Source organism: Equus asinus, chromosome 5, assembly GCF_041296235.1.
Source record: "Equus asinus isolate D_3611 breed Donkey chromosome 5, EquAss-T2T_v2, whole genome shotgun sequence".
Taxonomy (NCBI): Eukaryota; Metazoa; Chordata; class Mammalia; order Perissodactyla; family Equidae; genus Equus; species Equus asinus.
This window is the reverse complement of record NC_091794.1, coordinates 108,512,645-108,537,959: the sequence shown is the minus strand read 5'-3', so window position 1 is coordinate 108,537,959 and position 25,315 is coordinate 108,512,645. Positions and strand designations below refer to the sequence as shown.

The following is a 25,315-nucleotide window of genomic DNA, read 5'->3' as shown; positions in this document are numbered from 1 at the left end:
GGGGGGCAGAAAGTTGTAAGCCTCACTAAGTTTGCTGCCCTCCTATTGATTTCTCTTGCCCTTCAATTCCTATGGCTCTGAGGACCTGACTTCCATAGCCTGCTGGACCACCTGGTCCCTAGTGTCCCTGGGGTGCACCAGACCTTCTGCCCTATGAGTCGGGTGAATTCCTGGAGTTCAGATTCCAGCTCTGACAGGTCCCTGTGGCCTTGGGCAAGGTAGAGACATCTCTGAACCCCAGCTCCCACATCTGCAGAGAGGGCTTCATACCACCCCTCTTCCAGGATGGCAGAGAGGCCCCTGGCCCAGTCTCCCTTCCCCTTCCCTCTGGATCTTCTACAGCACCAAGCACAGAGGACACTAGATTACTTGGCTAAAAGACCAATTTGATGTCACAGAAGAGTAGGCCACCAGGATGCCAGACCCAGGAGCAGTCAATCTCCCAGGGAGGGGGATTTCCCCAAGGCCCTGGGGAAAGAATTTTGGGGAGTCTGCCCACCCCTGCCTGAAGGAGCCTCCCAGGAAAGTGCAGTGCTCGGGGCTGTTTCCAGGGAGGGTCTGGTCCTGTGGGGGCAGCCTGAGCCAGACCAGGGCTGGCATCTGCCTCTATGACCCACAGGCATCAGGTGGGGGGCCCCGACCAGCCCCCTGTAGTCTGGCCACAGCCCCGCAGTGCAGCAGGGCCTCGGCTGCTCAGGGAGATGCTGTTGCAGATTGTCCTAGGAGAGAGGCGGCTGGAGGCTGGTCAATGATGATCTAATATTCCAGATCTCTCCTGTCACCCAACCCCAGAGGCTGAATCAGACTGCAATCCATTTAGTGCAAACTAATTTTAAAGCAATTCACTATTTAACAAGTTCTGAGGCCTAGTGCTTTTGCAGGCAGCATGTGAATTGAATCATTTGGTCTAATCTTAGATTAATACAAACCAAATCCTTCACTGAAGACAGTCCTGGGAGCGGCCCAGGGCTTCATCCCTTTGTCTTTGATGAAGGCAGGCTCTGCAGAAGGCCTGACCTCAGCCGTTGGTGTGGACGCCTGCGTGAGGCTGCTAGGGGATGGCCTGCTGGGAGGAAAGCAGCCGGGGCCTTGGGTCAGACGAGGGTGGGTTTGAGTCCTCCTCTGCCTCTTTCCAGCCAAGTAGTCTTGGACAGACTGCTAGCCTACTTGGCCTTGGCCTTGCCCTGGGGTGCCTCTGTGCAGGACGAATGTAGAGCTAGAGATGTGAGGCAAGAGAAACTCCATATCGTCCTCCCATTGCCCCTACCTGAGATCTTGCCAATGCCTCCTGGGGTCTATTTTGGCTTTCGGGTGCCTGGGGAGCAGCAGGGCTGCTTGGACATCCTTCTGTACCTTGCAGAAGCTGCCACTGGTTTGGGGAGATCTGGAAGGTGCTGGACAGTTTCCACTTCCACCTGCTCTTTGAAAAGCACTTGCTTCTCCTGGGATGTCAAAGCTTTGGCAGCAAAGGAACCAAGTTTAGCCCCGTCCTGGGAGCCCTGTAGCTCTGCCCACTCAGGTGCCTTCCTGCCCCACTGAGAGTCCCAGGGCCAGGTTCATGGCCCACGTAGGTGAGAGTCCCTCCCTGGTGTTGTCATCTCAAGTCTAGAAGAGAGACTTTCTTGCCCCTTGGGTCACACTGGAATGAGAGCTCTTGCTACCTGCTACCTAAAGACAGCCCAAGTGTAATGCGAAACAAGAAAGCACAAAGAAGACATACAGCCATGAGAGACAGGGACCCAGAGGCAGAGGGGGAGGGAGAAGAGGAAGGGGAGAGCTGATGGGGTGAGATCTGACATTCTAGTCCTGGGCCTGCGCTTCTTCCTTGAATTCTCAGAGCTTCCCATAGTGCTTCCAGGACATCTGCTTCAACCTGCAGAGTCTGGACCAGTGCAGAAGGGCAGAGCCATAAAAGTCACAGGGCCTTTGCTTCAAATGCAAGGCCATCTGCCAACCGCTGATCACACATCCCATGAGGTTTCAGCAGAACAATCTGTGGATTCACGGACTCGCCCACACAACTTGGTCCCTCACAGAGAATTTGGAGGGGAAAGCTAGAAATGGGCTGACACCCTTGACCATGCCCATCCCTCTGCTTAAGATACTTTTCTTGTCCACCTAGCCTGGTCTTTTCCACCTGTTGTCCACCTGGCCAACTCCTACTCACTCTTTTGGACTCATCACAAATGTCACATCCTCTTAGGTGACTTTGCTGACCTTCAGCTTCCCTACTTGGGCTCCATTGCACCCCCTCTTGGAGCACTTTGCAAAAGCATCAGGGCTGTTTTGATCTGGTTTTCTTGCTGTGCTTGTCTCCGTCTCCCACCGGGGAGACCGGGGGAACGTGGAAGACAGGGGTTCAGAACAGGCACAGAGCAGACAACAACGAATACTTGTTTACATGAAAATCGAGCTCAACACTCTCCTCTCACATGGAACCAAGGCCCAGCCCAGCCCAGGATGCCCTTTTTTGGAGGGTGTGGCTGTCACTCCATCTGCCCAGGCACTGCCTCTCACCTGCCCCTGTCTGGATTATTCTGAATAAATGGCCCCTGCCCTTCGTTGCTTCAGAGCAGGATTAAATCGTTATCTTCTGGGTGGATTTTCCTTGCCCTTCTATTATCTCTTTATGTTCCATCACTTTATACCATGACACATTTTTACAACTATTCATCTTTGTCGTGTGTGCATCAGATTCAAGTGTGTGAGATAAACCAGGCACCTAAAAATCTATTTTCACTCTGATTGCCTCTTTGTGCAGACCATCACCTCCCCAGTGGGAGAGAGGTGAGGCCAGCGGAGGCCCTGGGGCCAGGCCACTGGGGGAGCATGAGGGCCACAGCCATAAGCCTAACCCAGACGTCAGGATTATAGATGGAGATTTGCTATAAACTCCCTGGTCTGAGGACACAGCAGGTGTTACCCCTGTGTCAGAGGCGGCTTCAGTGAGGAGACAAGGGAGCTGGGGAGCAAGCTTTCTGTCACGAGCACAGGGGCCCAGGGAGACGCTGACTGAGTCAAGCTGGCCCAGGTAGAATGACAGGTACTGACCTTCCAACATTCCAACACCCTAAAGGGAAACCACCCCTAAGAGTCCCAGACTCCACAAGTTGTCTTCCGCTAAACCCTGGCTTTCCCAAATTTCAGTACCTGGGGTCTTGGGCTCCAAGAGTCTCAGTCAAATGTCTCTGAACTAGATCCTCAATCTCATTCTTCAGAGTCACAGTGTCCAATAGAACTTTCCGTGGTGACAGAATGTTCCATGCCATCTAACATGGTAGCCACTAACTACATGTGACTGTTGAGCGCTTGAAATGAGGCTAGTGAACTGAGAAACTGGAGTTTCAATTTTGTTTCATTCTACTTAATTTGAATTTAAATTTGAACAGCCACACGTGGCTAGTGGCTGCCATGTTGGAGATGGCAGTTCTAGAGAGGCCACTCAAGCAATGCTGGTGTGTATGGTCTAGCAAACCACCGAGCAAGACGCTGGGCTCACACTTTCCCAGAGAGGGCAGTCAACAGCAAGCCTTGGCTTTGGGGGCATCCTGTGGGAGCGGCCCCAGAAAACAGAATGAAAAGGTCCTCCCCAGACAAGAAGTTTCATAGGCAGTCAAGGCCACAGGGCTGTTCTGCTCCTCCAAGGGACAGTGCCACAGCACCTATGCATCCCCAGTTCTGCACTAGCTGCTTCCAGCTTCCCCTACCTCATCTCACTGAATTCTGCCTAGTTAATGGAATGAAGGCCCTCAATGGTGGAGGAAGGTGTGTTTTCATTGAATACCAGAAGCCCTCAGTCCAAGCACCATGCCCAAGTGCCCACTAACCCCGCACAAGGCATTTAGAGCGATGCACATCATACCCAGGTCCAGAGAACAAGCATCCACAACAAGTCCAATTTGAAAGACAGCCAAGTCATCTGGAAGGTGCCCATCTGGTGGGGGAGATGGGTTTGTGCCGTACTCTCATGTGTGTTTGTTGAAGGTGCAGTCTGTTATTTCCATACGCCTGCTCTGTGCTGCTCCTTCCTCACCCTACTTAGATACTGGCAGCATGTGGAAATCAAGCAAAGTTTATGGCCTACCTGCTACATGGAAATCACCTCAGGGACATTTACAAAGGACTGTACAATTCACATTCTTCCCAATCGGTTGGGTCAGGGGTTGGCAAACTATGGCCCACAGGTCAGACCTGGCCCACCACCTATTTCTGTGTTTCTGTGGGCTAAGAATGCTTTTCACATTTAATGGTTGAGGGAAAAAATCAAAAGAAAAATAATATTATGACACGTGAAAATAATGCAAATTCAAATTATAATATCCACAAATAAAATTTTGGGGCACACAGGCACATTCATTACCTTTCCTCTAAGGCTGCTTGCCCTATCAAGGCAGAACTAAGCAGTTACAACGGAGACCATCTGACTCACAAGGCTGAAAATATTTCCTCTCTGGCCCTTTGCAGAAAGTCTGCCAGCTCCAGGGATGGGTGAGGCAAGACATCGGATGTGAAAAGTTAAATGACAGTGACCATGTATATAAAACCCGAGGCAGAATCCACACCCCCTGGCTGTCCCATGACCCCCTTGGGTCATTTCAAGGGATCCTTCCACTGGCCAGGTCAGGAGAGGCTTCCCAGAGGAGAGAGGACCTGAGGTGGACTTGGGCTGGGAGTGGTTTGCACAGGACGGGCAGGAGGAGGAAAAGTGTGGAAGTGGGAAGCACCAGGTCTTCCCAGAGGACAATGAGTCACCCATTTTCTAGAGCAGAAACCGAGTGGAAGGGATGACAGGAGGCAGGAAGGCTGAGCTTGTGCCTGAGGGAGACAGAGAAAGAGAGAATCCGCTGGTCACGTGAAACCATTGAGAGCCGCACAGAGAGGGAAAGCACCCAATGTCCTAACCAATGAAGCCTTGCTCACCACCCGAGGTGCTTTTCTTTGGCCGCTGGAGCCCTGGGTGTTGAGCCCTGATGAACCCTCTGGCCCACGGGACCCCCTGGCAGCTGAGTCTGTTGGGGAGAAATCCGTTTGAGGAGATTTGCAGCCAATGCCCCCTTCAGAAACGTCCCTTTGATTGTGGGAAGGGTTTATTTTTAACTGAAGGGAGCTCTTGTTTACTATTGGTTTCTCCTGTAATTTTATCTTTCCTTTCAATTTAAGAAAGAAAAAAAAGCCCCTTAGTGTCATAAAAGCAATTTTGAGTATTTAAGAAAAAATTCTTCCTTCCTCAGCTGTCACGTTAAAGGGAAGCTGTCAGGCCTTAATTCCCCAAATATAACTAATTTGCAGGTTGCTTTCATCTGCAGGGTGAAGTTCTCCTGAGTTTCCTATAAATAGCTAGTTGGTTCCTCTTTTCTTTCTCTGTGTACACACACAAGCAAGGGACTCTTGTCATGCTTTCCTGCATCCCCCCAACCCCGACACACGCTCACACAGCACATGCTCACACAGGCACACACAAGCTGTATGCACCAGCCCTGGGATGTGACTCTCCCTCCAACCACATCACGGCTCCCAAATGGAAAGCTCAACCCCAGGAGCCCCAGGGGAGCCCCAAGCCTGATCAAAAAGCACCAGGAGTTTGTCCAACTCAGATCGCTGCAGACAAACTTGATTGCTTTTTTGATTAGTGGATAAAGGGAATGGATTTGATACACTGCCGCTGCCTCGTGAAATAGTGTGCAATTAATCCCCCATTGGCTTGGTGATGACGTTGTCAGCCTGGCTGGAAACCTGCAGAAAAGCTGCGAAGTGAGGACGAGGATGACAAAGGGAACCAGCCAGAGAGCCTGGGATCAGGGCCACAGGGGCGGTTTGGGGTTGTGTGGTGAATGAAAGAGGAGAGGGCGCCGGCGGGGGCACACCGTGAGGCTGGCCTGTCACACGCTGTGAGTGTGGGCAAGTTCTCACCTCACCTGCTCTGTCCACCTGGAGGGCTCGGCTCTGCACTGCAACCAGCCTAAGTGGATGCCGACTCCGGCCTCTCCATTGGCTTCCAGCTCCATCTCTATGCTGATGGCGCCCCGATCCCCAGATGGCTTCTTTCCACCCAGACCTAGCAGCAGATCTCAGCAACTCACTGCATTCTGTGCTTCCACTTGGATGTCTTACAAGCTCCTCAAAGTCCACCAAGTAGAAGTCTGAAATCAGCCTCTTCCCCACCAGCCTGCTGCACCCCCAGGGTTTCCTGACCCAGTGAAGGGGACCACTGTGTACCCACCTGTCTGTGCAGCCAGAAAGCTGAGTGTCATCCTTACACCTGGCAAATATGGCTGCTTCTCTGTGCCCTCTGCTCCTGTCATCACTCAGTCCCGGTGTGCCTCCTGGACTCACGGGACTGGCCCCAGGGCCCCCAGCCGTCCTCAGCTCTGTTCCCTGGCCACACTGCTGCCACCGTGAGCTTCCAAGATGCAATCTGATCATGATGTTCCTTTGCTCCTTGCCATCCCTGGGTAAAGCCAAACTCCTTGCTGTGCCCCCCATGGCCTTTTGTGATCTGACCCACTCTGTCTCCTCCACCTTGCCCCTCACCATGTCCCTGTGCATTTTACACTCCAATCAATCCTAATGTCCTTACAGTTCCTCAAGCCCAGCCCGCTCTGTCTCACTGCGCCCCTCCCACCAGCTCCAGTGACGATGACTGACGTGACTGCACGTGCGCCAGGTTCAGGGACTGTCCAGGCATCCCTTCACAGGCATCGGCCCTCACAGCCACCCAGGAGACAGGAGGAGGACGGTGCCCATTTTACAGCCCAGAGGGACAAAGACCCTCCCAGCTGGTGAGTGGCAGTTCTCCCACCCTGCAGGATCCATCTCTCCAGAAGCCCCTCCTTGCTGACTCCAGCTCACCAAGAGCGGATTAGCGGATTACCAGAAGCCTCTTTCCCCACAAGGACTGTAAATCAGCTACTCAACACCAGGCAGTTTTCCTTGAAACTGAGGCTTAACCCTTTGAGCACTAGATGGAGAGACATTTTTCAGGATGGTTTTCTAGTATGTGTTACCGAGTGCTAAGCCTTCAGAGCACCACAGTGAAAGTTACATATTTACCGTCTTCAGTCCTCTCCTGTGCGAGGCTGCAGAGACCCGTGTCCTGGGGCTTCTACGGTGGGAGGATTGTTGGCCATCTTCATTTAAAAGGTCTTAGGTGGCTCCCTGCCCTCCAGGAGCTCCTGGTCCAGGGAATATGGTGGGCAAGTGAGCCCTGGGGGTGACCCTGTGTGCTGCACGGGGAGGGCTGCAATGCCCTTGGGCTTCTTGAGTCCCTGGGGCTCCCTAGGGAGCTCTCCCTTTCTCCCTGATGCCACTGACATGGCTGCCTCTCGTCGAGGATCTGCCTCAAGGTGTGCCTGCCTCTCTCTTATCTTCCTAAGATCCTCCTTCTCACCTGCAGAGACCAGAGACGTGGGATCACCAGGGCAGTTAGAGTAACGTCTAAAAATAGAGTAACTAGTTCTGAGTGAGGCCCTGAGGGCTCCTCTGATTAAAATGCATGAGCCTTGATGTAGAAAGGGCGGTTTTTCTTTTAAACATTACTCTGCTTATTGGATGGTTCTGGGCAGGCAAGGTTGCCAGACAGAGGGGTGCTGGGATGGCTCAGGGGGGAGCAGGCCATGCTCTCTTCTTGTGCACTCCCACAGAGGGACACACAGTAGGTGTTCAGGAAATTCTCCCGGATGCCTTAGTATGTGGTTCAGGGAGGCTGCAGCCCAGCCCAAACCCGTCGGCAGTGAATCGAGGGGGAAATGGTGTTGCAAATCAACCATGTTCTTTTCAAGTTCAAGAAAAAGCAGTGGAAAGAGAAAGAGACAGGTGAAGAGGGGAAGTCTTTGCAAACTCTCAAGGGGAATAACAGTGGGAAGGAGCCAACGTGAAGCCTTTAATTCAAAGGGACGGGAGAGACTTCTCTCAACAATTTGTGTCTCCCTCCATTTGGCTCATTGCCTGAGTAAAAGTAAGGAGGCTGCCCATGAGAACATGCAAATTCCAGCCGATTGTAGGTGGGTTGCTCATTCATTGCAACCAAACACTTACAGAAATTGTCCCAACGTGAATCTCCTTCAACAGGAAGGAGCGAGTTATCAAAAATAAAAATTAAATTAAGAAACACACAGTGTATTGAAAACCAGAAAAGTCAGGAAAGAATATTGCCTTCTTAATAATAAATACATTTCGTGGGCAAGAATTGCAGGGGAATCGTTTAAATTAATTTCCGCTTTGTTTGTTTGGTTTGTACAGGGCTTAAGTCCCAGCTGACAGCAATCTGTAAAAGTTCTAACATATTGGAAATCTGATTTTCTTGCAGCCAGAATCCCATAGTCCAAAATGATTTCTCTTTCAACTCTGCTAATCAGACAGGCAGGGCTCAAATGGGCTGCTAGTTGAACCAAATTGCACTTTGTCTTTTTGGGGGTGTAAAAAGTATCCAATGAAAGCTTTAAATGCAGAGCTGCTGGCCATTTCTCTCTGCAGAGCTGGGGCTGGGGTGGGGGGACTATGGTGAGATGAAAATGAGCAATGAGAGGGCAGCAGAAGCCCTCGCCCATCCTTTGCCCTCTGAGGCTCTGCTGGTGCTTCCTTCTCTTTCTGCCCCACCACTTCTGGAGCGTGTGCTTTGGGAAGCCAGGGGAACTCTGAAGGAGATGGAAGGACAGCGTTCCAATTCGGAATTGGAAACTACAAAAGAAAAGGCAAAATCCTCCCACCACTCAGACTCTCAGAATTCGATTTCGAGAGGGGCCTGATTGACTGCTCTTCTCATTAGCCCCCTTTCTCCACCTCTGCCAGCAAGCCAGCCCCACAGTGCCCAGTGCTCTGTGTACACGCAGCGCCCCAGATCCACAACATGCCGACCCTGACTTGTCCCACCCACCGGTCAACTCCACCTGCCTGGATCCAAGTGTCCCTCCTCACAGCCCACCCACACACCGTCCCCGACCTTGAATTCCCACCCCCTTATTCCTTATACCCACTTTATTCTCCAACCTGGCTCTGGCTGTTTTCTAAAATCAAATCTATCTGTAAAAGATGCAGTTTTATACTTAGAACAAATAAATATATGAATAAACAAACTGTAAATAAACCCCAAAAAGTGGAGATGCACACAAAGGGCTCTGGAGGTCAGTCCTAGCAGGTGCTGCCCTTCCCGGCCCCACCAGTCTTGAACCTCCCACCAGCCAGGGCCACCTCTCCTGGCAGGATTCTCCTTGGCCAGGGAAGGTCCGGAGTGTGAGTGTGTTTGAATCAATTCTGTAACCTTCAGTCGATCCCTGTACCCCAAGGGGTCTTGACCTAGGCTCTGTGAATGAACTCCAGGGAACTCCCAGCCCCTAACATTATGGGTGAATGTACTCATATGTGCACTCCCCTGGTGCCTGGCTCTCCTGGGTTCTTACGGACCCCCAGGCCCCCACAAGGGCAAGCACCCCAGCTGTCCTTCGTGTCTGCCCACTGGCTTCTCCCAACTGTGCTTCTTAGATACCGCCCCAGACCTTAGTCTTGGTCCAGGAGCCAGTCTCCCCGGGGCGGTGGCACTGTCTGTGGCCCTTTCTTGCTCCTTCTCTGTTGCGCCGTCTTCCTCCCTCCCTTCCCTCTTTCCAACTGAATTCTCGTTTTTCCTCTCTCCCTAGTGCTTGTACGGCTGCTATGTCCATTCCTCCATCATCCCCACCTTCCACCGGAGGTGCTACTGGCTCCTTCAGGTAGGTGGCTGGGACTGGATTCTTCTTCCGTCTCTGGTGCTGGGGAAGGGTCCGTGGAGGGAGCTGAGTGGGGTGGGGCTCCTGTGTGCGGCGGCTTTGGGCTGAGGTGCCCCGATGAGCTTTCCTAGGGACATTGGTGTGTGGCACTGAGACCAGCTGTGCGGCTGGCCTGATGCAATGTCAGGTGCCAGGAAGGGGAGATGACCTGATGTGGCGTAGTCCTCGCCTGTCCCATGAGAATAAAGCCCTGTCAGGTGTTTCCAGAGTGCCTCAGTTTCCTTTTGATGAGGACAGAAAGAAGGCTGAGCAACCTGCCCCTGACTGTGAGATGCCTGCTGGCTGACAGCCACACATTCATTTTCTCTTGTCGTTGGGTCAGTTGTTGGCATTGTGGAAAGTCTGCTTCCGGAGGCACGCTAGTTACAGTTGAATTGATTGGGACAGTTGTTGGGAGAGGAGCCACTGGCTCGGCGGGAAGGAGCTCTGTAATTGATTTGTGATGGCTGCTGTGGAGGGGGATGGAGAAAGGGGTGGAGGATCCACCCAGTTGCCATTGTTCCAAGGGTGACCTAGCTCCCAGATCTCTGTCCATGTTGTTTGTGCACAGCCTCACTGAGTAAGGCCAGGGTCAGTGCTGAGGCCACCCAGCCTCTTGCCAATTGGTGGTCATTGCTGGTCATCTTGCCTAGCAGAAGGTGTTACTGTGTGAGTGGGAAGGTCTGAGGGATGCATCCAGTCAGGCTGGACCTGGGTCCTTTTCAAAGCTTGTCTGATTTGCAGCTGTTCTCCATAGATCCCATCCCCTGTGGGCTCAGTGCCATCACCCCAACTTCTTCCTGCTGCCTCTACCCAGGCATTGCTGCCTCTGGCCTTTCCCACTGTGGGTCCCACTTTCTGCATCCATAGTTGTTTAAGTTGGCCTGGGCCCCGGTGGTTTGGGGATCTCTCTGACCTGGGGGTGTGGTTGGGGTGGGCCCTACGGATGTGAAAGCAAGCCCCTCAATGTTCACGGCATGTGTTTAGAGGAAAGAGAGGCACACATGACACGGAGCACAGAGAGGCCACTGGTCCCAGGGAAGGTGGCCTGGAAGGTGTCCATAGGGCCAGGAGCCACCTTGGTTTGGACACTAAAGCTCTGCCTAGACAAGGCCCTCCGTCCATCAGCTCTGTCCGGCCCCCACCTCCAAGCTTTTCCGTTCTCCCTCAGTTCCCAGAAATAATTGTCTATGGTTCAGCAAGTTCATTAGCAGATGACGCCTGAGACTGTCCAAGGATGTGCTGATTTGCAAAGACACTGCTTCGCTGACACCTTGCCTATTGTCAGTTTCCCGGGGTCTGTCTCCCTTGGAGGTTGGCGTGGCCGCAGCTGGTTTTCTAATTGCCCCACCCTGCATTCTTGTGAAAGGGACCTTCAGCATGGTCCTGGGGTGATACTTTCCCTGTCTTGTTAGTAAGAATGGACCAAAGGCATTTCGCCATGTGGCAAAGTGTTTTCTCTTCTCCCTGGCTGCAGGAGTGGAGTGTGGGGCTCCACCTTGAGAGCAGAGGTCTCGTGGAGTTAGAGCATGTCCTGTGTGCCCAGGGTCACACCCTGGTTGCACACCCTGAGCAGCCTGCAGCCCTTGAAAATTCCTTCCTGGGCCTCCCAACCCCTGGGTCCCATTTTGGCTTTTTTCCTTTCTAGTTTCCATACCCCACCAGAACACCTCTTCTGCATGCTCTCTCTACCTGGCCGGGCCACTGCCCTCCTGTTGGAGCCAGAAGCCAGCTTCCTGCCAGCTAGCCTCTCCAGCAGCCCCAGCTGTCTGCTCTTCAAGGATGCTCCCTTGCCTCCAGGCCTGCTCTCCCGCACCCACACCTCTGCCTCCCTCCTCTCATTCCATTACGCTCTTGTGGCTTTTTAATTCCACTAAATTTACTTTCCTGGCATCAGACACCATCAGGCAGCCATGGGGTCTGAGCTCATCGCTCCCCAAACTGGATCCCACTCACTCAGGCCCCTTGAGCCAAGTCCTTCTTGGATTCGGCTGCTCCTGCTGATTTCTGGGGCCAGGTGAGAAGTAGGAGGGATCGTGCCCCTCTGACCAGCTCTCTCTTCCTGGTGCTTCCATGCTGGCCGCTGCATGCTGGAGACACACGTGGGGGGATTCCTGTGCTTCTGGGTTTGTCACCTTCGAGCTGGAGGGGGAGTCTGAGTCTCTCTAAAGGCCAGTATCACGGGATCTGGTTTCTTCTGGGCTGATCTGGTCCTCTTCATTTTCTCTCCCCATCCGGGAGAATTGTCACTCCATCCCCTCTCTTCTGTGTCCTTGAGTATCTCTCTTGTTTCTGTGAGCAGGTGACAAGGAGGAAATGCACACAGGTGTGGGGCTCCTGCTCCACTGTTGGTGCTGGGCAGTAGGAGGGTGAGGGGCGAAGGCCAGAGCAGTCAGCGTGGCGTGCGTCCTGTGCAGAACCTGAGAGGGAGCAGCAGCCGGCGCCGCTCAGGGCAATTTGTTCCGGTGCTAATTACAACGCCAGGAGAATGATGGCGTGGCCAGATTTAATTTCTCTGATGTTAAATAGGAAAGAAGCCGTGAGACATTGGCACACAAGCATGTTGGCCTAAGTTTGTCTCTGACACCAATTACCAAAAAAAAAGCATTAGGTGGGGAGTGAAGGTGTCAGGGCAGTGACCGCGAGGACAGCTGAGAAAGGAGGCAGCTCAGGGTGCCAACTCTGCTCTGAAGAGCGGGGCTGGCTGGGACACAGGGAGCCCTCCTGAAAGGAAGGGGGCTTGTGGGAGGGAGGGAGGAGGGCTTTTGGATAAAGGAGAGTTTCTTCAAAGAGCAGCCCCACCGCTCCGCCCACTGCAGTCCCAGCTCAGTGGCCTTTTCTGCCGGCAGCCAGCTGCAAGCTCACTGCTGCCCCTGAGATCCACAGACAGATACTGCTTATCCCAAGGCCACTGAGCACAGCAGGGACCTCTACCCACCAGGCCTGGGTTTCCTCTCCAGGCTGTAAGCTGCCCGTGGGAGGGACGTGAATCCCTCTGTCTCCCTCACAGAGCCTCAGCCAGATAGGGAGGGGCCAGCGCTCCCTGAGGCCCGAGTGCTGCTGCAGACTGCCTGCCACCCCAGGAAGGGGAATGAGGGAGCACATCAGACCTGGGGCATGAAGGTCGGCGGCCCCTGCCAGAAGCAGAGGGTCAAGGAGGAGGGGGACAGGAGCTGACTCGGCACTTAGAGTTTCCAAGTGACCTAGCTTTCAGGAGAGGGTGCTCCCTCGCTCTCTCTCTCCATTGCTAATAAATATTTTATTAGGATGTGAGCAGGGAGACAAGGAACCAGAGCCTTCCCCCGAAGTGGTGTGTACTGAAGCCCGTGTAGCCCACGGTGCATAATGTTATTGTCACAACCAGTGGCACCACGTGAGGTCACCTGCCCAGGACAGCATCTCAAGGCCCCAGGCTGCTCTGGGCCCAGAGGACTTGACCTCAGGCCACTTCTCCAGCCAGGGCAGGGCCTTTGGGGGATTGGCTGTGAGATCTTGAGAAGCTATGGCTGCTGGCCAGCTCACATACCTCCTCTTGTCACATCCTCAGCACCACTGGGGGCTCATGTGTCATGGTTCACAGGGCAGTTAGGCTCCACAGAACTCAGCTGCTGCATTTCCTAGATAGATGCTGAGGCCCAGGGGTGGCAGGCCCAGACCAGCGTCACCTAGGTGGTCAGCAGCAGAGCCAGGCTGGGATCAGGACTTCCAACTTCTTGTCCCTGACTTCTTCGCCTGAACGTGGTTACCTCTGTAGCCGCCTGGGCCCTGAGCCTTGCTGGGGGCCGGAGGAGGTGTAGCCCCTCCTCCACGGCTGAGCCAGACAACCTGGGCCTCCATCCCTGCCAACCGTGGCCTCTCCTGTCTGGGGCTTTCTAGTGCTTCAGCTCAGAGCCTCACTGCCTCCTCCTGCGTCCCCTTCTCAGGCCCCCACATTCCATCCTTTTGAACGCTTCTTCCCTGCCCGCTCCCCTGAGAACAGGCCCCCATTTCAGGCCAGACTTCCCAGCAGATTCTGTATGGCTCATTTGGAAACTATTTCTGCTTCTAATGAGTGTTTTTCTTTTTGCCCTTGTCCTCTAAAATGCTTAATGAATGTTTTCTGTGCTCGAGTGAAGCAGGGGGTGTGTCCCTGTGTGCCTGCCACGGCTGTTCCGGGCTGTTTGGCTGCTGAGACCAGCTCTCTGGGGTGGAGGCAGCAGGGAACTCCTTCCCAGCCCCGCCTGGCAGCACACACCAAGGCTTGTGGGTTTGTGAGTACCGCTCTGCAAACACAGGGACACTGAGGCTTTGGGGGACCCAGGGGCTGGGGGCTCCTGAATCACTGGAGAATGGTGCATGTTTGGGTTCCCAGGAGGAGCTGGGTTCTTGCTCTGTCCTGACGACCCTGAGCATCGGAAGCTGTGACCACACAGCCTGCTGCCATGGGCACTAACTCTCAGCCAGAGTGCGCTGGACCCTTGCCACAGGCCCTGTTTCACCTGGGAGAAGTTGAGGCTCCAAGAGTCCCACGGTCCCACTAGTCAGCAGAAGGTGCCTCCCCAGGGCCCCATCATCACCCCTTCTTATAGGGGAGGGGCGGGAGACAGCCAGCTTTGAGCACCTGGTCCCAGGTTGTGCAGCCAGAGAGGGGGTAGCTGCTGGTCCTGTGCCCCACGCTCTCTGCTCTCTGCCCCCGCCTGACCTGAGCTCTACCAGCCCCACCTCCCCCAGAAGTGGTGGGCACACGGGTGCTGTCTCCACCAAGCACCACAGCACAGAGCGGCATGGAGCTGCCCGGAGGAGTGCAGGGCAGTGGGCGGGGTGCCAGCTCACCAAAGGGGCTCACTCCAGGCTGCACTGGTCCCCAAAAAGCCGCCCACCCAGGAGTGGAGGGAGGCCTCAGCCGCAGGACTCGCTGCCTTCTAGGGAAGGAGGGAAACCCCTGTTCTTGCTCGGGCGGAGCTCCAGGTTCCCCTGGCAAGGGCCCATGAGAACCGCATTTCCCACCTGCCGGGCAAGGCCTGGGAGTTGAGCTGAAGCCCTAAATCCCTTTGTTGGGTTGCAGACCCCCAGCTGGCATTCCATCCTCAGTGTGGCCAACTTCCTGCCCATCCTTATCCTGAGAGCAGGCCTTCCCGAGGCAGAAATAGCAGGACTCCACAGGGACCCCAGAGGAGGGCTCCTGTGAGGAGAGCATTTCTCTTGCCAGGAGGAGGGGCTAAGATGGCAGCCGCTGAGGAGAGGCGGTGGCCGGTGGGCTCCCCAGGCTGACCCAGGGCTCTGGAGCTTCTCAGACAGGGCCCCACAGGAGCCACCTGTTCCCACGTTCTGGCGACTAAGCAGCGAACAGATCAGTTTCAGCTTCTGCACCTTCAGATGCAGGCCTCGTTCCCAGCAGGTCCCAAGGGAGCCCTGCCTCCTTCAGGGGCCTCCCATTTGTGAACAAGTCCTTCAGGTCTCTGAGGGCAACCGAGTCCCAGGCATCCCCATCAGCAGGGGAGGGAGCAGACTGTGAGCTGATGGGCCACTTCACCCAGCCCTCGGACTGTGGCACCCCCAGTGGGTCTGGGATGTGTCCCAGCACCACTGCTGATGGGGCCTCAGTGTATATTTCTCTCCATCGATGCCAGACCTGTCTGTGGAACATGATGGGCTCTCTGAGCCGACTAGCTCTGGATCCGCAAGAAGGATCTTCAGACCTCATTGCTTCCTGAAGTGGCAAATCGGGGTGCAGCCAAGTCAGGTGGAGGCATTATGGGGGGGTCGTAGGACACCAGCCACTGTTTCTGCACATTGCCCAGAAGGCTGCCCTGGGGGCAGCCCCTGGGGCACTGAGTGGGACAATGAGTACTCGCTGGCCCTCTGTTTGAGATGATGTTTATTGTAGCCCCTTAAAATCGTGGGGTCACAGTCACCCAGGGGAGCACCCATTAGCTATCTGACTCTGGGCAGTGCATCCAATTTCCCTGAGTCTCAGTCTCCTCTTCAGTAAAACGGGGATAGTAATAGCATCAACTGCACAGGTCTGTTGTGAGAATTAATATAAACGAAACATAGTGCATGTGACAGTATAGCCCAGCTCCTGGCCCATGGCAACCACTCAGCAGATGATAGCTCAAAGCCATCAGTGCCAGGTGGACCTATAGGCTGGCGTCCCGACGTCCCGGAGAAAGCTGACGTGACCCCCCCATGTCACATCTCCCCTTCATCTCTCACAGTGAGGTTCAGATGGACAGGAGCCAGCATATCCCAAAGCAGGAGCTGGTCAGGACAAGCTGGCCAGGATGTCTCTCCTCCTGTCACACTCCCATCCTCTGCAGCTGGATGCAGAGGGAGACGTGTTTGAGGAGCAGTGGTGGCACTGTCATGCCACCATGTCATGAAAGCTAGAAACGTTCCTTGGCTCCCCAAAGGCTTGAAATCTGTTTGGGGAATGATCAGCTCTTTTGCAAACCAAGTGCCTTCCCCACCATCCACCTCACTCTGTCTGGGAGCGCAGCCTCACCTGGGACCATGCCCTGTAGCCCTCAGGGTTGTCCTGCAGGTGGGCTAGGCCATGGAAGGGATAGAAAGCCCCAGTGGGGTGGCCAGACGAGTGCATCCACACTTTCCCTTGGTCCTCAGGCTCATCTTCATGGTGGGCGTGTCTCCACTCAGAGAGAGCTGGACTCCATCAGTGGGCCATCCCCGAGACACTGGGGACAGTCCAGCAGAAGAGAGTCCTTCCTGCCTTCCTTCCTTCCAGCCTTCCTTCTTTTCCCTCTCTCTCTCTTTCTTTCATCTTTTTTTTTTTTAATGGAAGGTATTATAGCTTCATAAAAAATACTCAAGGCTTCTTGCTCAGTAACCGTTTTTATGTTTCACTGGGGTGAAATAGAAGTGGCTGGGAAATAAAGCATCAAGGAGCACGCTCTGTATGTGGGCCCTTGAACAGCACCATGCGTTACCCAGACCATGACATTCCGCAGGGCTCGCCTCGAAATGAGGCTTCGATGGTCTTAGAGCAACAGGAGGCGTTGCCGTCAGGCTGACTCTCTGTCTCAAAGGGGGCGTTTTGACCCATGTGGTTCAAGGAAGGGAAGCGAGTTGGTGCCTGGGGAGTCCCTGGCCCCAGTCCGGGTCGGCAGGCAGAGAGAGGGGCCCTAGGCCAGCCAGACTCTCTTTGCACCATCCTGCAGACACCATGTTGTGAAAGCCGGGAGCTCAGCCCAATCCTTGTGTCGTACCCTCAGCCACAAAGAGCAGAGGACATGGCAGATGCCATCTGTGGGCTGGGCTGGGACAAAGGGTCTTCCTGACAATGTGCGTGGCTCAAAGACACCACAGCCCTGGCACTGGGTGGCCCTCGGCACTTGTTGGGGACTCTAAGTCCGGCATCCTTTGTTCTCACAGCTGCCCTGGGAGGGAGTCAGAGCTGGGCGAATTCACCTTGATCTTCACAGAAGAAGAAACCGAGGGTCTGGGAGAATAAGGGAACCCCAAAGACGAGGGCAGGCAGGGCTGAGTCCAGGCCCTTTAAACAGACACAATCCCCATCCTTTAAACAGACATGGTCCCCATCCTCAAGAGCTCCCAGGCCGCAGTGTCCAGGCCTGAGGGGCACGGTACAGCAGCAAGCAGAGATGAGAAGGAAAAGCAGCTCACAGATCCTAGATGTGCTAAACTCATAGGGATCAGGTCCCGATGCCAAGAAGGACAAGAGAGTCTGATGCTGGGTCTCTTTACTCCGCAGCCTTGGCTGTCACACCCTACCTGGCCATGAGCACTCTCCACTCCACCAGGGACTGGGCAGCACAAAGGTGGGAGTGCCTGGGCAGGTCCCAAGCGTTTGGGGAGGACTCCTGTGTGGAGTGGCAGGTGGAGGACCCTGTGGCATCAAAGTCATTTCTGACCCTGAACTTATGTGCCTGTAGGTGGCACCTGAAGCCGTGTGATGAATCGGGAGGAGGGGGAAAAAAGTGGGCTGGGTGGTCAGGGGAGGCTTCCTGGAGGAGGAGGTGAGCTCAAGGATGGAAGAACAGGGCGGGGTGAGGCTGTTCTCCCATGCCCTTTCTGACGTGCAGCAGGTGTGGGCCACTCTGCACAGTGACAGGTAGGACTAACGAGGCTGTGTGGGGTCCCAGCTCCACGGTCCCCAGTTGTACAGACCAGGCCCAGGGCTGTCTGGGAAGAAGCCTTCAGGACAGGTGTACCAGGCCCCAGTGCCAGTCAAGTGGCTTGGAGGGAGCGTGAGGCGAGGCGCTCCCCCCGTGTCTCTGCTTGGGCCCAGAAGAGAGCAGGAGATATGGGGCTAGACCACCAAAGGCTGCACGTTCGATGCTGCTGTGAAAGCTTCTTCAGATGGACAGTGGCCTTGCCCTTTGTTATTATTGTTAGTAGTAATAGTAACATAGCCATGGTAGTCGAGGGCTTCCGTGCCCCGGGTACTTCGAAGCACTTTGCATGCCCCGAGAGGCCAGTCCTTTGTTATTACCAGGTAGAAAGGAGGCTGGAGCACTCAGGGAACATGCTTTAGGTTGGCCGGTCAGCTGGCCAGCAGGCCTTGACATGCATGAGGGATGACTGGCCCAGACACCAGTTCTGACCTCACGGCACTTACAGTCGAGCAGGAAAGACGAGCTTCCAGCGCATGGTTGTGTCGTCAGCTAATTATGGAGATGCACAGGTCTGGAAGAAGAGTGAGGGGCCGTGGGGCAACAGGACAGGCTCCAGGGAGTACAGCACTGAAGGAAAAGTGAGGGGAGGGCGCCAGGTGCAGGGGTGGTGGCTTTCCAGGTCAAAGGAGACCCTCTGGTGGGAGAGACCATGGCGGAGAGGAGGCGGCTCTGGGGCAGGGTAACTAGACCAAGCCCCGTGCTACAAGCCCCTGGAAGGCTTTTTCTTAGGGGAACACGAGCAGACAACCAGTGAGCGGTGAAGGCCTTTGCAGCTGGGGAGGCACAAGTGTTGGGAAAGAGAGCGGGAGAATGAATCGCAGTGTCAGAGGGATCATTCTCCAACTGCCTCCTTGTTCCGGTTTTATTCTGACTAGCAGCCTCCACTTCTTTCTTCATTTAATGTGCCTTGAATAACGTGATGAGAAGATAAGGTAGACACTAGGAATTTACGGTGCTATGCAAAAAATTGCTCAATTCCATTAAGATTTCAGGATCTTTGCCAAGGCTGCACGGCAGAGCCGATATTATTTCCTTCTTAGACATCTTTGCTTGATTGCAATTTACGATGCCAAGGCCTCTGCCGTACCCACCTAAAGCCTCCAGAAAAATATGGCTGTCCCCCAACAGCGGCTATTATCCTCTCTAAGGAAAGTCACTGGGTGTTTTCCAGAAGATTCCTTCCTCCTGATGCCCTCCTCTGGGGACAAGGGGACATCCAGGCAGGAGCAGCAGTTGGCTTTTTCAGCTGCCACCTTCCAGGGAAAGCAACTCAGTCTCGCATGATGGGGTCTCAGCTGTTTGACCTCCACCTTGCAAATAGCAGCTGCGTGTGCTGCCAGCCCTCCGGGGAGGTGGGGCCCTCTGCCCCCGCCTGTGGACGAGGGGGTGCTGAGTGTGTGGGAAACCTTGAAGCAACTGGAAAAGCTTCCCACTGGGACCACCTGGGCCTGCGGTCCTTCCAGGCCCAAGGTTTGTAATCACCTCCATCTTTTACTAGCCACGTGACCGGCCAAGAGAATTAACCTCTTTGAATCTTCTTTCTTTGTCTGTAAAATAAGCATAAAATGCCCCCCTCCTGAGGTCACTGGGAGGATGAATGGAGCTAATGCCCACAAAGGTCTTAGTGTCACACTTGGCACACGACAGCCCCAAGGCAGTGGTGGCTGTGGTCATCACCGTGCTATGACTATTTCCAGGGGCTTTTGCTCCAGGGGATTGGCTGGGTGGGTGTAGGTGGGGTGGGGGGTCCCCTGAGAAGGTCCCATCCAGACTACTTTCCATACCGCAAAATGCTCGGTCTATCAGATGCGACTGTGTGGTAACCAAGCCTGTTTGCTAACTTCCTCCGCAGTGTTGCTGCATGGTTAGTGAGACAAAACCTCCACACTCTAGCCATTCGTCTGCTGCAGGCCACTGCCCCTGGTGCCCCCTCAGCCGCCTGCCCCACTGTGACTGACCGCCATCTGTCCTGGCCTATCCTGCAAACCCTCCTCTGTCCTTCAGCCCTTAGAGGACAGGGCTGCTCAGGCCAGACTGCAAGACAGCAGAAGAATGAGGCTGCCAGAGCGGCAGTTCCTTAGAGATGGAAATTATTAATTAGTCTTATTATCCAGAACTCGTAGGTCTCTTAATCCTTCCGTCTGCAGAGGGGTTTATGCCTCCACAGTGTGCGTTGTCAGCTTGGCTAAGCAATTGCTTTTCATATAAAGGCAGAACAATGGGTGATGCAGTTTGGTTACTATCTTTATTTAGTGAGCCAGACAATTCCTGCTGCCCTTCGACAGAACCCCCTTCAAAGACGAAGAGAAGGAAAAAGCTGCTTAATTTCCCTTCTAGGTGGCTTATAATGTGGGGCTTTTGTTTAATTATCCTTTCCATGTAATCTTCAGCTGACATTCTGTCCTTAACATCCTAATCTTCTTTGGAGCAAAGGGGAAAGTGTGGTTTCCAAAGCAAAAGACAGAAGTTTGCCTCAAGGAAACACTTTCGATTTTGCCTCTGAAAGAACTCAAAGGGCCACGAGTGAAATTCAGATGTAATTTGATAGAGTGAAATGAGAAATGGGAGTCTTTGGTGACAAGCTTCGTGTGTGTGAACCTCAGCCGCTCACTCAGGCCCCCAGCGGCACCCTGGGAATAAAGTTGGTCTGCTTGGGGGTGTTATAGACTCTGGTCCACGACATGGCCTCACAGCTCCTTTTACCACTGTCGATATTTCAAGGGCTGCAGGACACAGGTGTTTCCATGTGAGACATACCCCACGCTCGACTCATGGCAGGTGGTTTTAGTTAGATGGGTGTACACAGGTGAACACAGGTGAGCACAGGTGGACACAGGTTGGCACAGGCATCGCTGCTCCTTGCTCCTCCCCTCTCGGTTCTTCTGCTCTCCTGCTAGTAAAGGGCTCTGGGAAGCTCGAAGGAGACTTCTCACCATCCCCACCACCACCCCCCAAATGGACAGGACTTCCTGGGGGCTTTCCCCTGTCCTTTTTCAGCGATGTGTCTGGTTGTCATCGTCCCTTGCCCACCTCCCATTCTTTCCTCACTCTACTCCTCCAGCTTTCCTTCTCCTTCAAGCCACGTCGAGCTGTCTCAAGCTCACCTTTGGATTATGAAATCCGAAGCTCGCATCATTGCCATCCTCATCTTTCCTGACCTCCCAGCAGCACTTGCCAAGGTTGGCCACTCCCTCCTGGAATGCTCTCTTCTCCTGGCTCTCTCTCTCGCTGCCTGTTCTTTGCAGACCCTCCCCTTTTCTTCAACTCCTAGATGCTGGAGTATCCCTGGGCTTCCTAGGCCTTCCCTTCTCTGCCTACACTGTCTCCTTGTCCCCTCCTCCAGTTCCAGGGCTTCACATGCCAGTTTTGTGTTAACGACTCCCACATTGTACCTGTACCTGACCTGGCCACTAAGCGGTCAGACTTTTGTATCCAGCTGTCCACTCAGTGTCCCCTCCTGAATGCTGAATCAGCACCTCAAACTCCTCTTGGCCAAAGCAGAACTCTCCATTTCCTCCATGAGCCCAGCTCCTCCCGTCTTCCTGTTGCAGTACACACACTGCCATCCACCCAGAGGCTCAAGCCAACCATTCTTGATTCCTCTCTTTCCCTCACTCCCCTCCATCCCCATCAGAAATATGTCCTGAACCCATATGTTTCTCTCGCTCTCTTTTGCTTCTACCAAGTCCAAACCATGGCTCTCTCCCACATCAGCACAAGTCTCTCCTTCACTTGCGATCCATTCTCCACAAAGTAGACAGAATGGGCCACTTAAGTCCCAAATCATATCATGTCACTCTCATGCTTTAGTCAATTCATTAAGTCTGCACTTAAAATAACAGCCAGACCCTTACCTGGACCTCCGCGGGCCTGTGCCACCTCACCTTGCTCTTCCACCCCCTCGGCACTCGCCAGCCATGCTGGCTTCTTCCTGCTCCTTAAATGAGCCAAGCTTTCCGGCCTCAAGGCCTTTGCACCTGCTCTTCCTGCTCTCTGGAGGCCGACCTGGGTCTTCCATGGTTGATGCTAAGATCTCAGCTCAACTGTCAGCTCCTCGATGAGAGCCTGCTGACACCCCATCTAACATTCCCTCACTCTCTGGCAAACCACTCTGTTCTTCCCCTGCAACATTTTATTGTGAAATGTTTACGGTATACAGAAAAGTTGAGAGAATTTTACAAGCACCCTTATACCTACCACCCAGGCTCTACCATTAATATTTTACTATATTGTTTCACGTCTTCTATGTCCATCTATCCAGCAATCCATCTTACTTACTTTTCATGCATTTCAAACTAAATTGCAGACAACAATACACCTCCCCCAGGTCCTTCAGCATGCGTGTCATTAACCAGAGTTCAATATTTACATACAGTTCTTTTTTTGCTTTGAGGCAAAATTTACACACAGTGCAACAATTGAATGCACAGATGTAAAGTGTACTAGCTGATGAGTTTTGATCAATGCTTGCACCAACAGTCCAAGCCTGCCTCAGACTTCGCATGTTACTGTCTCCCAGAGTGTTCCTGCACGCCCCTTCCCAGTCAGTCCCTGCCCCCAGGACCTAGACGTTACCAGGTTCTGACTTGTCCACCATGGCTTAGTTGTCCTGTTCTAGAACTTCATGTAAATGGAATCATACTCTGCTTCGGCAGCCCAGGGTTTCGCCAGTTCCGATCCTGGGCGCGGACATGGCACCGCTCATTAGCCATGCTGAGGAGGCGTCCCTCATAGCAGAGCCAGAAGGACCTACAACTAGAATATACAACTAGGTGCTGGGGGGCTTCAGGGAGAAGAAGAAGAAGGGAAAAAAAAGGAAGATTGGCAACAGATGTTAGCTCAGGTGCCAATCTTTAAAAAAAAGAAAAAGGCATCAAACAGCATGTGCTCTTGGGCAAGGTTTCTATCACTCAGCAAAACCGCTTGGGAGTCATCCACGTTGTTGCAACGTCAACTCTGTCCTTTATCTACTGTCTATCTTCCTGCCCCCACCCTCATCCTTTAGAAGGAAGTGTTACCAAAAGTTTGATCTATGAACTCAATGCCAATCCAAATAATGAGAACAGTTTTGGGTGAAAAGGAAGAAAATCAGCTTTTATTTTCTTTGCCAGGCAAAGGGGCCACACAGCAGGCTAGTTCCTTAAGAACTGCTGGGTCCCTCTTAAGAAGTGGGTAAAGGGTTTTAAAGGTTTGCTGCTTGTAGGGACGGGGAGCCTGTGACTTTGCATTGGAGCTTTCCCACCAGCCTGCATTTGGCCTCGTGAGGCTGCTTGCAGAAAGCAGGGATGGTGAGATAAGGGAATCTGCAGGTGGATATTCTTGGTTGTCTGCCGCAGTGGTGGATGGTGGATTCTGGTGCCAGGAGCCAAGGACTCGGGGCCCGGGAAGCTTCAGCTTCTTCATATTCTCTGGACATCAGTGTCCCTGTAATAAAACCTCAAGGACTGCAATCAGCCACAGCTTTAGTGGGAGCCCAGCATGAGCCCACCCTGGCTTGAACAATTTGCAACTTCTGTCTGGTTGTAAAGCTCAGGGAGTCAAAAGTTAAAGGAACAGATAGTTACACATGAGTGTAACTAAAGAAGCAGGGAAAGGCGATGAGGGCTTTCCATTTTAACCCCATGTATGCTGGGTTCAATGTAGGGGAACCAATATCAGGGCCAGTATTAATTAAAAGCCTGTAACAGAAGCTCTGTAAGAGCAGGGACATTATCTGTTGTGTTTGCTGCTGTAGTTCACATGCCTGGACCTGGGCCGTATTTGTTGGATGGGCGTAAATGGTGTTTATTCCCATCCAGAAGACAGGCTTCCTGAGGGCAGGCCTGGGTCCCCACTTCCTGGGGCTGCTCCCAGACTCTCCCACAGCTGTGCCCTAGCCCTGCCTGTGCCCCACAAGCACGAGCCTCAGAATTGGTAAAGACCTCAGAATGGATGAGCTCTCCCAACAGCCCCTCCTCCCCTCCATCCCTCCTGCCCCTGCCTCTTCCCTCCTCCCTCCTGAAGAGGGAGAGGTTTGCTCTCTGGAGACACAGTTTAAACCATCCTTAGCTTGGGGAGAAGGCATCTGAGTCTCTGGCATGCCCAGGAAGGGTTACCCTGGGGACGCAAGACTTGAGAATTCTCCGTGAGGTTAGCTTGGAGGATTGAGAAGGAAATCCAGAGCAGAAAGGTTTGTTGATCCTGAATTGCTAAAAGATTTCTTAATTTGGAGACAAAGTTCTCACAAAAATGCCATGAGTTCTAAAGAAATTAGCTCCCATGGGTCTCGTTTTGCCCTCTCCATGCTCTCCGTTTCTCTGCTGGAAGGAGGGGGGTTCAGGAGGCTCCTGTGGGGAGTCCCCAGCTCAGGCCCCCTGATGCAAGTTAAAGTCGGAGGATGGGTAGCAGGACACAGGTGGTCAGGGAGCCCACATTCCTCTGTCATATGGGGTGATCTGATTCATAAAGGTGCTGGGGCCCCACCTCGAGTCATCCTGGGGGAACTATGGCCACAGAGCCCCTGCTGGCTAATGGGCACATCTGACAGCCTGAGAGGGCTTCATTGTTCCAAGGCAGGAGATGGAGCCAACCCCATGAGGTTGCCTACGAGGAGGCACCACACCCAGCCAGGAAGCCACTTGAACAGAGAGACTGGTGGACCTAGGCTGGGAGCCCATCTTGGCTGTGCTTAGGCCTGGTCCAGCCCCTCACATGCAGTGCTCACTTAATCACGGGCTGAAATCACAGACCCCAGCCTTTCTTGGGGCTTGACCAAGGAAAAGGAATAAAACCCAGTCGCTCACAGGCCCTGGACTCAGGGGACCAGGGCCGTCAGCAGTGCATCTGAGAGACAGTGCAGGGTCCATGCTGTCCCCATGTCCCCAGCCCTGGGCCAGGCCACATGGGAAGGTGGGCGAGCACCAGGTTCTGTGGGTGCCCCCATCAGGGCCCATCCTTCTGCCTGTGAGGCCCTTCCCTCAGAGAGGAGTCACCTGGCTCACTCAAGCCAGCCCACAGACCCATGAGACCAAGCTTCTGCCCCAGGGAGGCCCGAAAAGGGCTAGGCATGTCCTACAGTGAGCATGGACCCAGGCTCAGCCAGGTCTTCCATGGTGAATGCCAGAAGCAGAGGCCGGGCCGAGGCCGAGGTGAGACTCTAGCGGTGGTCAGGGAGGGAAAGGCCCAGGACCGGGACTCTGTGAGGCCCTGCTGGGAGTGGGCAGCTCTGTCGGGGTTCACCCTGGGTGTGTGTGTAACTGCATGACAGTCATGATAACAATAGCCACAATTCACTGAGTGCTTGCCTGTGATGGACCTAAGGCAGAATACATTAGAATCTCTTAGAATCCTATGACAGCACTGCATCATTTTATGGGTAAAGAAAGTGAGCCCCAGATAGGGGTTCATTAGGCCAAGGTGACACAGGTCCATGTGGCTTTAGAAACAGGATTAGAACCTGGGTCA

General features: G+C 53.7%; 1 protein-coding gene across 25 annotated transcripts in view; it reads left to right on the top strand.

The window, feature by feature from the left end:
- CAMTA1 (calmodulin binding transcription activator 1) overlaps positions 1–25,315 on the top strand; it is an 854,855-nt gene that overhangs the window by 587,485 nt on the left and 242,055 nt on the right. For 23 of the 25 annotated variants that reach the window (XM_044769588.2, XM_070511183.1, XM_044769593.2 and 20 more), the window contains one exon: positions 9,630–9,701. The exons of the other annotated variants lie outside the window; for them this stretch is intronic. In XM_044769588.2, coding sequence (XP_044625523.1) covers positions 9,630–9,701 — 72 coding nt within the window. The remainder of the gene's footprint in view (positions 1–9,629; positions 9,702–25,315) is intronic. 25 annotated transcript variants of the gene reach the window in all.